The following is an 18,778-nucleotide window of genomic DNA, read 5'->3' as shown; positions in this document are numbered from 1 at the left end:
TTTGCAAATGCCAGGCCATGCATGCAACAAAAAATATTTAACATATGAGCCCAAACACACTGTTATTTTATTGAAATAACTTGCTTAAATAACATAACAATATTCCAAGCATTTAAACAATCAGGCTGTTTCGAACAGACGCTATAAATGCAGGAGGAAGTTAAGTTATTGCCATAAATTGTCAAGAAAATGAATGCCAGCACAAATCCTTTTAAAATTGGACAGAAATTTACACACAAAGAAAAAAAAAGGCATTTTGTATTAATGATTATTTCATTTGTAACAATAATGTCCGTAGGCTCAAAATTGTGCAATGCGACTCATATAATAGACTGATAATTGCACTTTTATCTGAACATGTCTTCCCCCACATTGGCATAACCTTACACTCGTACAGACTAGAAATACGAGTAGGCAGATCTTATTTCATTAGGTTTATTGTCACAAGCATTTAAGCCAAATTACTGTATCAAAGTCACATCTGAGACTTTAATTAAGGCAATTTCTAAACATCAAAACAGACCAACTGAAAACATATAAAGAAGAATATTTTCAAATGAGTAAACCATGCCACACCTACAATAATAATAAGTTAAATGTACTTTACAACCAGGCTAGAACCTGCTCAACAACAACATCTGTGGCCATGATTACAAACAGCGCCAAAACTGCAAATCTTTATTTCACTGTACGTTTCTTCCCATTTGATTTCTGATGATGCAATTTGCTTAATTTTATTACTATTCAAAAATGTACAATTATTCACATTTACTTTTGTTAAACAAATGTAAACAAGACGCCAGTGCAGCAACAGCAATGAGGCAATCATAGACTGTGGTGCTAAATGGTCAATGGTCGGTGTGCCAATGTGAAAGCATGTGTGCCTATATGTATGTAAACTAACTAAATGTCATGAATATTTGAGAATTTATATTAAATACCTACAAGAAAAGCTGTATTTTTTGCTAAAATTCTATTATACTTCAATGTGACTAGAATATTCCTGCAGAAAAAAAACTTTAAAAGTTTCATGAAAAAAAAGAATTTATGACATGGGGAAATATTTCCTCAAATTTGACCTAGATACCTAGTTTTTGACCTGAGGTGACTCATATTCACAAATTTTCAAGAAAACATGTAGACATTAGTATTTTTACAAAGTTTCATAACAACTGGATAAAAAATGTTGACTTTCAGGCAGAATTGTTAACAGCTGCCCACCCGTACAACCTAATTCTGAATTCAAGAACATTCTAAAAAATTCCTGAATATATAACAGGGGGAAACCATAATTTACTTCAATGAATCCATGTCACCTTCATTGGAACTTGATCATTAAACAATGAAGTACTGAATATAAACTACATATTCATGTAACAATACAACAAAATTAATCTGAAACTATCAAGGCACTGACCATATTAATCAAGGATAATGATTTTTGACCGTTTTTCCCAATTTAAAAGCCATGTTGTCCACTGGTTTGGTTCACTCACCTTGTTCAGGTTGTTGAGCCGTAAGTTGTTGGCCTTGAGTTCGAGTTCGAAGGCCTCGTGTTTCTTTAGCTTTTCCTTGAGGTTTGCAAGATCGCGGTATGACTCGTCTGTCGCCGTCTTGTATTTCTCCTTCATCCACTGGGACAACTGAGGGACAAGAAATTTACATTTTGTGCATGAGAATGAGACATATAGGTTCAAGTTAAACAATGCGTTTTCAGTAAAACAGATACACATGTACAGAATGCTGAAATAGAATATTACTTGGATAATTACAACTAACACTACCAATAAAACTGTTAGCAATGAAAAACAAGTTTTTTGTAAATTGTATCATGCATCCCAGACAAGGATCATTTCAACCTTTAACCTCTAAGCGTAACCTTGACCTTAGAGGGACAGACCTGGGTCTTGTGCGTAACACACCATCTCATCATGATGAACCTATATGGAATTTTTTTTTAAATCCTATAATGCATGGTTAAACTTCAGCCCGGACAAGGATTGACTGAACCCCTTTGACCTTGAGCTTTAAGGTACAGACCTAGATCTTGTGTGCAACACACCACCTCATCATTATGAACCTTCATGGCAAGTTTATTGAAATACTATACTGCATAGTCAAGATACAGCCCAGACAAGGTCTAGTTTGGACAGCGCACTACCACACTCAAGGACACATGCACATACACAGAACCTCCATTGGGACAACTATATCTTGCTAATAGCACGCGATATCCACAAAATAGTCCCATTTGAATAAGAAGTAACATTGCCATTCACTTCAGTTAAAAGGCCCATTAATGACACTGAACCTAGATTATAAACATCAGTCCTGCTACCAACAGTGTCTTTCACTGTTTATGTACTTTGTCCATCATCCTTTATATCATGTATCAATAACACTGCAAATGGATGCAAGACTTTGACCCCCTTTCATTTCTTTGTCAAAATAGGTGCATAACTCAACAACTATTTCTTGCTATATAGGGTTGTCTCGCTTCTTGTGACGTATGTACCAAGTTTCATTTAAATATCTGGAACAGTTTTTGAGTTATTGCCTAAAGTTTTTATCACCAACAATGACAACACCAATAAAAATATCTCAACCAAAAAAGAAGATGAGATGTAATAAAAAGCAAAAGTTATATTCACCTCTGCAGCATCTCGCTTGAACTCCTGGAAGACCTGTGATCCCAGCAGGGCGTTGTGTCGCTCTGCCGCCAGGTCCTTAATCTTCTGTCTCCTTGCCAACACCTCGTTACGACGTGCATCAATACTGCAGAGGAGATGGGCAAACATTATTGGTAAAAACAAACAGATTTCAAGAGGATTTATTTTCTGATATAAGAAAATTTTAGCAAATAAAAGGTGATTTTATGATAGCTTCAAAAAGAATAAAAAATATCAATTTAAATACAGACATGTTTTACAAGTATACTTTTCTCATGACAGAGATGGCCAAGAAGTTAAGATCATTTCTATTCTTCTATATCATCTTTTTGTACATCTTTGACAGAAGTCACCATTATCCAAACAATAAACAAGTAAAAACTGACTGTAAGGGTTCACAATTAAGCAGCCGGAGGGCCACTAAAATACTCACTTGTCCTTATCTGGGTGACCGTCCGCGATGAGTTTGTCAGCGAGATCATTGAGGCCCTTGAGTTTCTCATCCTGAGCCTGCAAGGTGCTCTCCAAGTCCTCGTGGCGCTTGTACAGGGCTTCAACACCACCAACATCAGACTGCAAACACACAGTAACATGATACTAAAAGAACAATGGCTTTTTGAGTCTAATATTTAATAATCTTCACTTGGTTGTCAGCACAATTTACTTCCCAACAAGCGAAAATTATAAAGCCAAGATTTAAATATGTTTTCAGGATGTTAACAAGATATTATTTTACTACATAAAAATTAATGGGAATAGTCATTTGCCTTTATGCATTATTTTACAGTTATTTTGAAAAGAATTATTAAATGAGCTCAATAACTTCCGTTCATTAGCCTTAAGTCAGTGTTCAGAATTATATACAATTTATTAATTACAAAATCAAAGTATGTCCTTTATTCACCACCAAAGGGTTTTGTAAAATCAAAAAGACTAATAAGGCCATACAAACAGGGCTTCACCAGGAGGTAACATGTCACTCACCCCAAGGTCATTCAACGCCAGGAATTTCTCGTGATTTCCTGTCACAGAGTCAATGTTGTCAGCTTCCTTATTGAACACCTGAAACAATCTCCCCGCAGATAGTTAACATCTTCGTTGATAACATCTCACATCAAAGTTTCAATGACATAGCTTTAGGCCATCAGCTTTTTGCCACCCAATTATTTCAATAGAAGTATGCAATTTTTCAGGAGCACTTAATGAAAGTGTTTTATCAAAGATGGTGATTTCTTTTATCAAAGAGTATGTTAATTACGTAATATTAAGATGACAATATCTAAACATCAAAATTTTCTGAAGAGTTTTGAATAAGAAATATTGAAGCATTTTTTCAAGGAAATAACCTGCATGTAGGAGATGATGCAAAGCTGATATTCATTCAAAAGATTGTGCAATAAATCCTTTCACATCCTATATCAGTTGAAATAAAGAACAAAAATACAAACTTATATTTAACTTATCAATAATGTCTTTTTACTGTCAATTATTTTGTTTATAAGTTATCACCAAGCATTTTCATACCAAAAGATACCATAACTATATGGGGTCACCAGACACCCACATGTAACATTTCTGACAATGGCAATCTGCAAGCTTATATGTACATCAGATACATTTAGTTTTCTCTGTCTGAACCTTTACTAGCAACAAAAGAATGAAAAGCCAACTCACTGCCAAATCATATGCATCTTGCAGGTCTTTGAGTCGTTTCTTGTACAGATCATCAATAAGTCGACCATCATCTCCTAGCCTCTTCATCTTATCCTTCACATCCTGAGCATTAGGTGTTTGCTCCAGGACAGCATTACCCAGGACCTGTGTCTTTTCAAACCTGCAAATACAGTCAATGAACACTTAAAAACACTACAGTAAATCATCAATGACTGCCTGGAAACTCTACAGTGTATCATCAATGACTGCCTGGAAACTCTACAGTGAATCATCAATGACTGCCTGGAAACACTTCAGTGAATCATCAATGACTGCCTGGAAACTCTACAGAGAATCATCAATGACTGCCTGGAAACACTTCAGTGAATCATCAATGACTGCCTGGAAACTCTACAGTGAATCATCAATGACTGCCTGGAAACACTTCAGTGAATCATCAATGACTGCCTGGAAACACTACAGAGAATCATCAATGACTGCCTGGAAACTCAACAGAGAATCATCAATGACTGCCTGGAAACACTAAAATGAATCATCAATGACTGCCTGGAAACTCTACAGAGAATCATCAATGACTGCCTGGAAACTCTACAGAGAATCATCAATGACTGCCTGGAAACACTACAGAGAATCATCAGTGACTGCCTGGAAACACTACAGTGAATCATCAGTGAATGCCTGGAAACACTACAGTGAATCATCAATGACTGCCTGGAAACACTACAATGATTCATCAGTTACTACCTGGAAACACTACAGTGTATCATCAGCGAATGCCTGGAAACACTACAGTGAATCATCAATGACTGCCTAGAAACACTACAATGATTCATCAGTGACTACCTGGAAACACTACAGTGTATCATCAGTGACTGCCTGTAAACTCTACAGTGAATCATCAATGACTGCCTGGGAACATTACAGTGAATCATCAATGACAGCCTGGAAACACTACAGTGTATCATCAATGACTGCCTGGAAACACTACAGTGTATCATCAATGACTGCCTGGAAACACAACATTGTATCATCAATGACTGCCTGGAAACACTACAGTGAATCATCAATGACTGCCTGGAAACACTACAGTGAATCATCAATGACTGCCTGGAAACACTACAGTGAATCATCAATGACTGCCTGGAAACACTACAGTGTATCATCAATTACTGCCTGGAAACAATACAGTGAATCATCAATGACTGCCTGGAAACTCTACAGTGTATCATCAATGACTGCCTGGAAACACTACAGTGAATCATCAGTGACTGCCCTAGAAACACTAAAGTGAATCATCAATGACTTCCTGGAAACACTACAGTGAATCATCAGTGACTGCCTGGAAACATACAGTGAATCACACAAGTGAATCATCAGTGACTGCCTGGAAACACTACAGTGATACATCAATGACTGCCTGGAAACACTAAAATGAATCATCAATGACTTCCTGGAAACACTACAGTGAATCATCAGTGACTGCCTGGAAACACTACAGTGAATCATCAGTGACTGCATGGAAACACTTCAGTGTATCATCAGTGACTGCCTTGAAACTCTACAATGAATCACCAATGACTGCCTGGAAACTCTACAGTGTATCATCAATGACCGCCTGGAAACTCTACAGTGAATCATCAGTGACTGCATGGAAACACTACAGTGAATCATCAATGACTGCCTGGAAACACTACAGTGTATCATCAATGACTGCCTGGAAACACTACAGTAAATCATCAATGACTGTCTGGAAACACTACAGTGTATCATCAATGACTGCCTGGAAACACTACAGTAAATCATCAATGACTGCCTGGAAACACTACAGATAATCATCAATAACTGCCTGGAAACATTACAGAGAATCATCAATGACTGCCTGGAAATATTACAGTGTATCATCAGTGACTGCCTGGAAACTCTACAGTGAATCATCAATGACTGCCTGGAAACACTACAGTGTATCATCAATGACTGCCTGGAAACTCTACAGTGAATTATCAGTGACTGCCTGGAAACAAACACTACAGTGTATCATCAATGAATGCCTGGAAACTCTACAGTGTATCATCAGTGACTGCCTGGAAACTCTACAGTGTATCATCAATGACTGCCTGGAAACACTACAGAGAATCATCAGTGACTGCCTGGAAACAAACACTACAGTGTATCATCAATGACTGCCTGGAAACTCTACAGTGAATCATCAATGACTGCCTGGAAACTCTACAGTGAATCATCAATAACTGCCTGGAAACACTACAGTGAATCATCAATGACTGCCTGGAATCTCTACAGTGAATCATCAATGACTGCCTGGAAACACTACAGCGAATCATCAATGACTGCCTGGAAACTCTACAGTGAATCATCAATGACTGCCTGGAAACTCTACAGTGAATCATCAATGACTGCCTGGAAATTCTACAGTGAATCATCAATGACTGCCCTCGAAACTATACAGTGTATCATCAATAACTGCCTGGGAACATTACAGTGAATCATCAATGACTGCCTGGAAACACTACAGAGAATCATCAATGACTGCCTGGAAACACTACAGTGAATCATCAGTGACTGCCTGGAAACTCTACAGTGAATCATCAATGACTGCCTGGAAACACTACAGTGAATCATCAATGACTGCCTGGAAACACTACAGTGAATCATCAATGACTGCCCAGGAAACTCTTCAGTGTATCATCAATAACTGCCTGGAAACACTTCAGTGAATCATCAATGACTGCCTGGAAACACTACAGAGAATCATCAATGACTGCCAAGAAACACTACAGTGTATCATCAGTGACTTTATTGAAGCAAAGTTAACAATTAGTGACTTCTTGAAAACATTAAAACAATTATCATTAGTAACTTTCTGGAAACACTACATGCATATCTTTTTTTACTTCCAAGTACCTGGACACACTGTACAGTGATTCATTAAAGTACCTGGACACACTGTACAGTGATTCATTAAAGTACCTGGACACACTGTACAGTGATTCATTAAAGTACCTGGACACACTGTACAGTGATTCATTAAAGTACCTGGACACACTGTACAGTGATTCATTAAAGTACCTGGACACACTGTACAGTGATTCATTAAAGTACCTGGACCACTGTACAGTGATTCATTAAAGTACCTAGACACACTGTACAGTGATTCATTAAAGTACCTGGACACACTGTACAGTGATTCATTAAAGTACCTGGACACACTGTACAGTGATTCATTAAAGTACCTGGACACACTGTACAGTGATTCATTAAAGTACCTAGACACACTGTACAGTGATTCATTAAAGTACCTGGACACACTGTACAGTGATTCATTAAAGTACCTGGACACACTGTACAGTGATTCATTAAAGTACCTGGACACACTGTACAGTGATTCATTAAAGTACCTGGACACACTGTACAGTGATTCATTAAAGTACCTGGACACACTGTACAGTGATTCATTAAAGTACCTAGACACACTGTACAGTGATTCATTAAAGTACCTGGACACACTGTACAGTGATTCATTAAAGTACCTGGACACACTGTACAGTGATTCATTAAAGTACCTGGACACACTGTACAGTGATTCATTAAAGTACCTAGACACACTGTACAGTGATTCATTAAAGTACCTGGACACACTGTACAGTGATTCATTAAAGTACCTGGACACACTGTACAGTGATTCATTAAAGTACCTAGACACACTGTACAGTGATTCATTAAAGTACCTGGACACACTGTACAGTGATTCATTAAAGTACCTGGACACACTGTACAGTGATTCATTAAAGTACCTGGACACACTGTACAGTGATTCATTAAAGTACCTGGACACACTGTACAGTGATTCATTAAAGTACCTGGACACACTGTACAGTGATTCATTAAAGTACCTGGACACACTGTACAGTGATTCATTAAAGTACCTGGACACACTGTACAGTGATTCATTAAAGTACCTGGACACACTGTACAGTGATTCATTAAAGTACCTGGACACACTGTACAGTTCATTAAAGTACCTGGACACACTGTACAGTGATTCATTAAAGTACCTGGACCACTGTACAGTGATTCATTAAAGTACCTGGACCATTGTACAGTGATTCATTAAAGTGCCTGGACACACTGTACAGTGATTCATTAAAGTACCTGGCCCACTGTACAGTGATTCATTAAAGTACCTGGACACACTGTACAGTGATTCATTAAAGTACCTGGACCACTGTACAGTGATTCATTAAAGTACATGGACACACTGTACAGTGATTCATTAAAGTACCTGGACCACTGTACAGTGATTCATTAAAGTACCTGGACCACTGTACAGTGATTCATTAAAGTACCTGGACACACTGTACAGTGATTCATTAAAGTACCTGGACACACTGTACAGTGATTCATTAAAGTACCTGGACACACTGTACAGTGATTCATTAAAGTACCTGGACACACTGTACAGTGATTCATTAAAGTACCTGGACACACTGTACAGTGATTCATTAAAGTACCTGGACACACTGTACAGTGATTCATTAAAGTACCTGGACCACTGTACAGTGATTCATTAAAGTACCTGGACACACTGTACAGTGATTCATTAAAGTACCTGGACACACTGTACAAGTGATTCATTAAAGTACCTGGACACACTGTACAAGTGATTCATTAAAGTACCTGGACACACTGTACAAGTGATTCATTAAAGTACCTGGACACACTGTACAGTGATTCATTAAAGTACCTGGACACACTGTACAGTGATTCATTAAAGTACCTGGACACACTGTACAGTGATTCATTAAAGTACCTGGACACACTGTACAGTGATTCATTAAAGTACCTGGACATACTGTACAGTGATTCATTAAAGTACCTGGACACACTGTACAGTGATTCATTAAAGTACCTGGACACACTGTACAGTGATTCATTAAAGTACCTGGACACACTGTACAGTGATTCATTAAAGTACCTGGACACACTGTACAGTGATTCATTAAAGTACCTGGACACACTGTACAGTGATTCATTAAAGTACCTGGACACACTGTACAGTGATTCATTAAAGTACCTGGACACACTGTACAGTGATTCATTAAAGTACCTGGACCACTGTACAGTGATTCATTAAAGTACCTGGACCACTGTACAGTGATTCATTAAAGTACCTGGACCACTGTACAGTGATTCATTAAAGTACCTGGACCACTGTACAGTGATTCACTAAAGTACCTGGACCACTGTACAGTGATTCATTAAAGTACCTGGACCACTGTACAGTGATTCATTAAAGTACCTGGACCACTGTACAGTGATTCATTAAAGTACCTGGACCACTGTACAGTGATTCATTAAAGTACCTGGACCACTGTACAGTGATTCACTAAAGTACCTGGACCACTGTACAGTGATTCATTAAAGTACCTGGACCACTGTACAGTGATTCACTAAAGTACCTGGACCACTGTACAGTGATTCATTAAAGTACACTGTACAGTGATTCACTAAAGTACCTGGACCACTGTACAGTGATTCATTAAAGTACCTGGACCACTGTACAGTGATTCATTAAAGTACCTGGACACACTGTACAGTGATTCATTAAAGTACCTGGACACACTGTACAGTGATTCATTAAAGTACCTGGACACACTGTACAGTGATTCATTAAAGTACCTGGACACACTGTACAGTGATTCATTAAAGTACCTGGACACACTGTACAGTGATTCATTAAAGTACCTGGACACACTGTACAGTGATTCACTAATTACTTACTAATAGTATTGTGTATGTACTGAGATACATAAGTGACTTAGTAGATACACTGTACACATTGCCTTACTTCAGTTACATAATGATGACAATAAACCAACTGAAATTAATTACTTGGTTGAACAGAGTGTAAATATTATTGTATCAGATGGAATTAGCTTCATTTGTAAACAAAGCGCTTATCCTTGTAATGCCATATTGGCAGGTAACCCCTTGAGCACTGACAAATCAATATACAATAGGGTTATTCGCAGGTAATATATTTTGCTTTATAAAAACACCTGCTTATGTTTTTTATCATGTGCTGCTATCAGATTTACTTCTGGCTTATGATTAAGAATTGTTTCCTCGTGTTTTTGGTTTAATCATTTAAGTCAAATGAGTTAAACATGATTATGATGATAATGCATTTAAACTGAAAATACCTTTTTGCAACAACTTATATTGTGGGCCTTTAATGAGTAAAATATTGTAATGCATTAGAATAAAAGATATTAAACAATTGCATGAACCTTTATTGTCCACCTTAATGAAATGTACCACATTGTTTTGTGTGTGTAAGAATTAACAGTAAGTGCTTAGCATGTCTGTCTCCACTTTTCTCCTTAATAAAATGTACCACATTGTTTTGTGTGTGTAAGAATTAACAATTTTTGTTTTGTGTGTGTAAGAATTAACAATAAGTGCTTAGCATGTCTGTCTCCACTTTTCTCCTTAATGAAATGTACCACATTGTTTTGTGTGTAAGAATTAACAATAAGTGCTTAGCATGTCTGTCTCCACTTTTCTCCTTAATGAAATGTACCACATTGTTTTGTGTGTGTAAGAATTAACAATAAGTGCTTAGCATGTCTGTCTCCACTTTTCTCCTTATGGTATAACTATTTATATATTCCACACTTCAATACTGCCATGAAGTGTAATTTGGCTATTGTTCTTTCTGATAACTCATTCATCTGTCCCTGAATGAACCCGGAGATTAAGTAACAAGAAGTAGAAAAGTAATTTCAAATGCTATGTTTCAATTATGGCTTGTTGGGGTGTAGCCAATGTTTATTTGTATAATTCTTTGTTTCTGACGGTTGTATTGGGTTTTCAATAACTATGTTAAGAAACATGGGCTACAACCAAACAAGTTAGGCATGACATTTGAAAAATGTGCTAACTTGTCTCCATCTGTGGTCTAAGAGCATTTCAGTTCTCCTTCTAGGGACTAGGAGTATTTCAGGAGCAGATGAGTGAGTTATCAGAAAGGACAATTAAAATTTCTGCCTGTATACCGACAATGGGCATTTTGGCTGATACCTGAGGGAGTGATTACGAACAGTCTGAAGTCTGAGTTCAGACTCAAGGCTCAAAATTGAAAATCTTCAGTTCATTGTAACTTTCCTTCTAGAGCAGCATTGATGGTGAACTTTGTTGAAATATATTACTATTTGATTGTTGGACTATTATTAACATATATTTTTGTAAAAGAAATGAAATAAATGCGATTTTTTATTTCTTCCTAAAAAAACTTTTCTGAGTCTGAGTCTAGACTTGGACTTGAGATGGTTCTTAATCATGGCCCCTGGACCTAGTTTCACAAACAGCCTCAAGTATTGACTCAACTGAGTCCACTGTGTTTCACGAAAAAGAAACAAAAACTTATACAAGAAACATTGGCTACACCCAAACAGGCCAAAATTGAAGCATATCATTTGAAATATAATTTTTATACTTCCAGTGACTAAATCTCCAGGTTAATGTGCACTTCAGGGGCAGATAAATGAGTTATGGGAAAGGACAATTGACTAATCACTTTGTGTATATGTTACTATATTTTTCATGCTTGAGTAAACATATTTAATCATATATTTCATAATGCTACATTCTGTTACAATCATGCACGCTAATATGCCCTATTATTTTTAAATGTGTGTTAGTATTGTATTTATTTATTCCTTAAACTCTTTATTGGTGAAGGAATTAAAACTATCTAATGTATATATCTACCAGTGGCTCATTATTAAAGACAAGCTATTTTGGAGAGCCAGTTTGGGCCATTTTAATACGAACAGCTTTTTAAGTTGAGACACTCTTAATAAATTGTTTGGCTTACTTTGGCCTGTGAGCCTCGATGTCATCAGCCAAGTCCTTGTGTTCGTTGAGCAGTATTTCCGCTGTCTGTACATCCCGAGGCAGCTCTGCGTTTTTCAGCTTCGCCTTCGTACCAGCCGACCAGCCAAGCTGAATAAATATGATAATTATCAATGGATTTTATACAAGGTACAAGTAGCATAAATTCTGTCACACTATATAACAAATGATAATGGGAAGGGAAGTTACATTTCCGTCAAAGCATCTTCAGGCAAGATAAAATGTGAGTCATAGTATGAGGTAGAACTGTAATTTTGTGGCTGGCCAGTGCTCGGCACAGAGTGCTTTGCCAGTGCAATGTGCCTCAGCTTCTTTGGGGAAACCCATCTTTAACTACAAGTGTACAATGAATGAGCTTGAAACTGCTGGAAAACATTTTTTCTGATAAAGAGGAACCTTGGCAGGATCTTACCACCTTGTACCATATTGGAAAGTATTTTTCTTTGTTTCCTTACATTCATTCATTCTCATATAAGAACAATAACCAGTAGGTAGAGCTCTTACTGTCCAATAAGCAACATGTTGTTAGATAGCAATAATATTTCTATATGTGCACGTTACTTATTAAAAGCTAACCATGACAATACGGTACAAAAAAGTTTAATTAGTGCTATCTGCTTGTTATGTAAATCCACTCATTAACTTTGGTTATGAGTGCAGTAAATATTACTTAGAACCTAATCACAGGGAGACTATTGGTGTTAACTTTAACACTGATTTAATTACAAGGCAATCCGAGATAAACAAGAACAGCTTAAAATGTAACAATGTTAATAGAAATATCATCAAAGTGTTCAGTTACAAGCTGGGATTCAAAGTACCATAAGGCCACACCAAATTGATATTTCGTTCCGCGGATTTACCGCTCCTATTTTTTTGAAAATGTAAAAAAAAATATTTTTATTTTTTTGTGCACCCGCACCTCCATTTTGATCGCCAAGCAGATTTTTTTCAAGTAATAACTTATTAACAGGCTAAAAATAATCAAGTTTAATTTTTCTACGCTAGCTTTCGTGCTTTTGTAAAGGGAAGTTACCAATGCGTAGTGTTTTTATACTGTATATCGATCGGTTTAGCATGGGTTCAATAAATTCAATCAAAATGGCCGCTTCCGGTATAAACAATGTGGCTCGAAGTTTGGAAATTAAATCTTATTTTTGACAATAAATATGTTTTGAGCATGCTTGAAGTCATTGTTGATCGTCTCATGCACTAAAGGATCATTATTTAAAGCAATCATTATGCAATAAAGCATATGTATCTGAGACTAGTAGCGATTATATTGCGTAATTAGTGACTCGTTTTGAATGGAAATCGGAATGATCAACTTAGTACCATTTTATTCAAGTCATAATACAAGGGACCAACATCATACCTCGTTACGACGATGCTGAAGATGTCACAGGTCAACTTAACTGGAACAGGAGTCATTGTTTGGTCCAAATTGATGTATCAAGCTCATTTTTTATCAAATTCTGACAAGGCAACAGTTTTGAACAAATATCTTTTCACAAATAGCGATATAAACACTGGTCTGGATATACCTCAACATAAGTAAGCCTAAATTTATCACCTTATATTTTGTTTTTATTTGCAACATAATCCGGGATTGTAATGCACTTGTCAATTGTAACCACTGCCCCGCCCACCCCTCGCCCTTGTTCCAGGGGTATACCAGGGACAGCAGAGACATATTGAAAATAGTCGGGAATGGGCCTCACATAGGTATTCGGGGTTGCGGGGCCATTTGGCAGAGATTTTACCAGCAGTGTGTCCCTGCAGGTCGGGTATTTTACCCGGGTTTTGAGAGACCGGAATTCAAAGTCCCCGCTATTCTGGACCTGGGAGGGGGGGGCATATACAATTGGCTGGTGCATAAAAACATCTAAATAACCAAAATAAGTACTCTGAAAAATACCCTTGTTCTTTTTGTTTTAATAAGCACATGTCATTGCATTTCCTGTGATAATAAAAACAAAATTTAGTCTATGTTATATGGAGTCTGATGTTTGATGATGCCAGTGTGTAAGTGATCATTTCTTACAAATCCAAAATCAATCCTAAGTTATGTCTAAATACAGTTGCATATTATGTTAAACTGATTCAGGTAGATTTATATAAGTCGTTTCAAACTTTACTAAAAGCAGGGTTATTTATTATTATGCATGATCGTCATATTAAAGTACGTTTTAATTATATAAGAAATTAGATTTATCCATATAATGTTTGTACTAAACACGGATGAATAAATAGTATGTTTTCCGACATTTTCCCAATGTCCATTAGAGGTTCAGTTCAAGATGGCATTAAAATGGCTTTAAGGGCAATTATTTTGAACAATCTTTCTTGTTTATATTGAATATAAGGAAAAATATATTTTTCGCTCGCTCACTCCAATTTTTTTTGGCAAAAATCCGAGGAACTAAACATTAATTTGGTGTGGCCTAAGAAACATTTTAGTTAAATTTCAAAGTTCCATTCTATATTTATAATGTTAATCACAGTCATCTTGCCAATTGATAGCCAGTGTAAAAATGTCCCATGTGATGTGCAACTTTGTTTTTTACGAATTGGGAAAAATCAGCTAAATGTTCATATCATACAAGCGCTAGATTCTGTACTCTGTTTGATATCAGATTGCTTGTCTGAAAACAAATCCCACCCATTGAAATTTTATTATTGGAAAAAAAGAATAACTAGAGATTGCTTTTTTGAAAAAGCGCTTGTCTCCCCTATTGTGTGGTCGTAGCTGAGAAAAAATAAATGATGGGACATGAAATTTGTAATTTTGGACTGGAGACGAACCAACAGTGAGGTTTGGTTTATTCACCCATATTAAAAAGTGAAGAGAAAAAAGTGTTGTTGATTAATCTTGGAAAATGTTAACAAAGTTTGCATTGTATGAAGTTCCTGGGTACAAGCGTTATTCAATTATTGATCAGAAACCATTTTTCATCGTGACCTTTACCTTTGACCTACTGATCACAAAATCATTAGGGATCATCAACATGACCAACTTGCATACCAAGTATTAAGTTCTTGGGTGCAAGTGTTCTTGAGTTACTGAGCGGTAACCGTTTCTTCACCTCAAGGTCATGGCAACCTTGACCTTTGACCTTCTGATCTCAAAATCAATAGGGGTCATCTACTAGACATGACCGACTAGCATACCAAATATGAAGTTCCTGGGTGCAAGCGTCCTTTATTTATTGAGCGGAAAAAAAGTGTGACATACAGACTAACGCACTGACTGACTGACTAATGGACTGATAAAAAAATCAATAGGGGTCATCTACTAGTCATGACCAACTTGCACACCAAGTATGAAGTTCCTGGGTGCAAGCCTTCTTTAGTTACTGAGCAGTAACCGTGACCTTTGACATAGTGATCTCAAAATCAATAGGGTTCATCTACTAGTCATGACCAACTAGCATACAAAGTATGAAGTTCCTAGGTGCAAGCGTTCTTTAGTTATTGAGCGGAAACGGTTTCTTCCCCTCAAGGTCACGGTGACCTTGATCTTTGACCTACTAATCTCAAAATCAATAGGAGTCATCTACTAGTCATGACCAACTAGCATACCAAGTATGAAGTTCCTGGGTACAAGTGTTCTTTAGTTATTGAGCAGAAACCATTTTTTCAGCTTAAGGTCACCGTTATCGTTTTTTACCTGAAGGTAACCTTGACCTTTGACCTTTTGATCTCAAAATCATTAGGGGTCATCTACTAGTCATAAACAACTAGCATACCAAGTATTAAGTTCCTGGACCTAAAGGATCTTTAGTTATTGAGCGGAAACTGTTTCTTCACCTCAAGGTCACGGCAACCTTGACCTTTGACCTAGTGATCTTAAAATCATTAGGGGTTATCTACTAGTCATGACCAACTAGCATACCAAGTATGAAGTTCCTGGGTGCAAGCGTTCTTTAGGTATTAAGCGGAAACCGTTTCTTCACCTCAAGGTCACAGTGACCTTGACCTTTGACCTATTGATCTCAAAATCAATAGGAGTCATCTACTAGTCATGAGCAGAAACCATTTTTCAGCTTAAGGTCACCGCCAACATATTATTTTTTTTACCTGAAGGTAGCCTTGACCTTTGACCTTTTGATCTCAAAATCAATAGGGGTCATCTACAAGACATGAACAACTAGCATACCAAGTATGAAGTTCCTGGGTGCAAGCGTTCTTTAGTTATTGAGCAGAAACTGTTTCTTCCCCTCAAGGTCACAGCGACCCTGACCTTTGACCTTGTGACCCCAAAAGCAATAGGGGTCATCTACTAGTCATGACCAACTAGCATACCAAGTATGAAGTTCCTGGGTCTAAGCATTCTATAGTTATTGAGCGGAAACGAAGTGTGACGTACAGACTTACTAATGGACTGACTGACGGACAGGGCAAAAACAATATGTCTCCCCATGAATGGAGGAGACATAATAATTATATATCAGTTTGACACATATATTTGCATTATGAGTAATATTAGAAAATGATTACATGTTTGATCTGACGTGTGTCTGTGTCGCTTGTGTGAATTATTTTTGAGTTTACTTGATATGTGGCTTGTCATGTAAATGTTTATATACCAATATGTGTTGTTGTGTTAATGTCGCTTGATACTAAATGTTTTACTGTTTTGATACTACATGTTTATATTGTCTTTGTGATCCAAAGTGTATACCTATTTATTATGTTTTGTATATCATGAATAATTTCTCTATGAATCTCTATTAATCTTTCTGCCTTATTCTTTATCATAAGAGTAATCAATTTACTTTTATATTTCATTCGGTGTACTAGACCAACTGATTTCAAAGTTTATACAAACACCAAACCTGAAAGTTTATTCTATCAATAAGATATTAATTGAATTTTGCATGCGGTGTATATTCTTACCAGCTCCTTAGCCTGGTCTTCAAACTGGAGTCTCTCAGCCTGGTCCTGTAGCTTCTTCTTTCTGTCTGCAGCCTTGTCCTAGAACACAACACAACCAGTCAATATAACGATAACAATGCACCCAGTCACAAGCAAGGAAAACCGTAAAAATAAAGATAACACTGCAACCAGTCACAAACAAGGAAAACCGTCAAAATAAAAATAACAATGCAACCAGTCACAAACAAGTAAAACCGTCAAAGAACTGATTGTGACCATTTGTTTCTGGATAGCACTGGATAGCACTGCCTTTTTTTGAAAATATGTAAGATTTCTTTTTGACAGTATATCGTAAATGATAACCTGTAGAGAATGAAGTTAAGTTATGCATACTGTAAACCTTATATTGTGCGGGTTTGTTCTCAAAATGTCAACACCTAGAGAAAAGAATAAAGTTCGCGTAAATGTGTGAAAAAAACAAGACCATTATCCGTCAATTTGTAGTATTGGTATGTTAAACAGAACAAAAGGCAATGCGAGTTTTTCACACCTTATCATACAACTGACAAAAAATATTTTGACAGTGTCCAACTTTGCTTTCTTATAAGCAAGTTTAATTATTGTTCAATTCAATTTATTATTAAAAATAATATTGAATAACTCTAATCGAAAAATATTTAACCGAAAAATATTTTTGTTAAAATTATAAACGTCTTATGATATACTGTATACCGATCTTCAACTGCCGTTTTAACCCGTATATAATCGATCAATATGACGCGAGTAACATCCCTTTCTACATAAATCTAAACAAACTCTCGGCTTGAAATCGACCTCAGAAAAAAAGTTCAAAAAATTGTAACTGGGTATTATACGCAGGCATTTTTTGCATCGGAATCTGAGGGAAAAAAGCGCGTCTAATACCCAGTCATTTACGGTATTTCTTGAAACCAAAGTTCTGTTAGCAGGACAATGATAAGGAATGTGATATTTTTAAAATAGATTACAGTGCAAGCTAGAAACTTTATACATTTAATCACCTTCATAGGCAAAACATGCTTCAAATTAAAAACAAGTAAATAAATGACTATAATTTTAATCCACTGACCATGAGGTCCTTCCACATCTTGTCCAGCTCTGTCTTCCGCTTGTCCACATAGCCAGATTCCTCAGGGTAACTTGACTTCACACTGTATGTAGACAAAAAGACATTGTGTTTGAGTGTCATTTTTTATATACCTAAGGTACTGCACAAGGTGACTTTTGATCTAGCAAGGTTTTGCTGGTATTCATACACAAGGTAACTTACCATCCAGCGAGGTACTGCTGGTATTCATACACAAGGTAACTTACCATCCAGCGAGGTACTGCTGGTATTCATACACAAGGTAACTTACCATCCAGCGAGGTACTGTTGGTATTTATACACAAGGTCACTTACCATCCAGCGAGGTACTGCTGGTATTCATACACAAGGTAACTTACCATCCAGCGAGGTACTGCTGGTATTCATACACAAGGTGCCTTATGATCCAGTGAGGTAATGCTGGTATTCATACACAAGGTAACTTACCATCCAGCGAGGTACTGCTGGTATTCATACACAAGGTGCCTTATGATCCAGT

The 18,778-nt window shown here is 36.8% G+C and overlaps 1 protein-coding gene across 4 annotated transcripts in view; it reads right to left on the bottom strand.

The window, feature by feature from the left end:
* Positions 1-18,778, bottom strand: part of LOC128209239 (spectrin beta chain, non-erythrocytic 2-like) — a 107,134-nt gene that overhangs the window by 35,489 nt on the left and 52,867 nt on the right. For all 4 annotated transcript variants that reach the window (XM_052913182.1, XM_052913185.1, XM_052913183.1 and 1 more), the window contains exons 27-34: positions 18,262-18,343; positions 17,175-17,252; positions 12,238-12,365; positions 4,344-4,503; positions 3,654-3,731; positions 3,103-3,242; positions 2,652-2,775; positions 1,497-1,643 (exon numbers count right to left, since the gene is read on the bottom strand). In XM_052913182.1, the coding sequence (XP_052769142.1) occupies positions 1,497-1,643; positions 2,652-2,775; positions 3,103-3,242; positions 3,654-3,731; positions 4,344-4,503; positions 12,238-12,365; positions 17,175-17,252; positions 18,262-18,343 (937 nt within the window). The remainder of the gene's footprint in view (positions 1-1,496; positions 1,644-2,651; positions 2,776-3,102; positions 3,243-3,653; positions 3,732-4,343; positions 4,504-12,237; positions 12,366-17,174; positions 17,253-18,261; positions 18,344-18,778) is intronic.

Source organism: Mya arenaria, chromosome 11, assembly GCF_026914265.1.
Source record: "Mya arenaria isolate MELC-2E11 chromosome 11, ASM2691426v1".
Lineage (NCBI taxonomy): Eukaryota > Metazoa > Mollusca > Bivalvia > Myida > Myidae > Mya > Mya arenaria.
The sequence above is the reverse complement of the archived record's forward strand: the minus strand, read 5'-3'. Positions and strand labels throughout refer to the sequence as shown.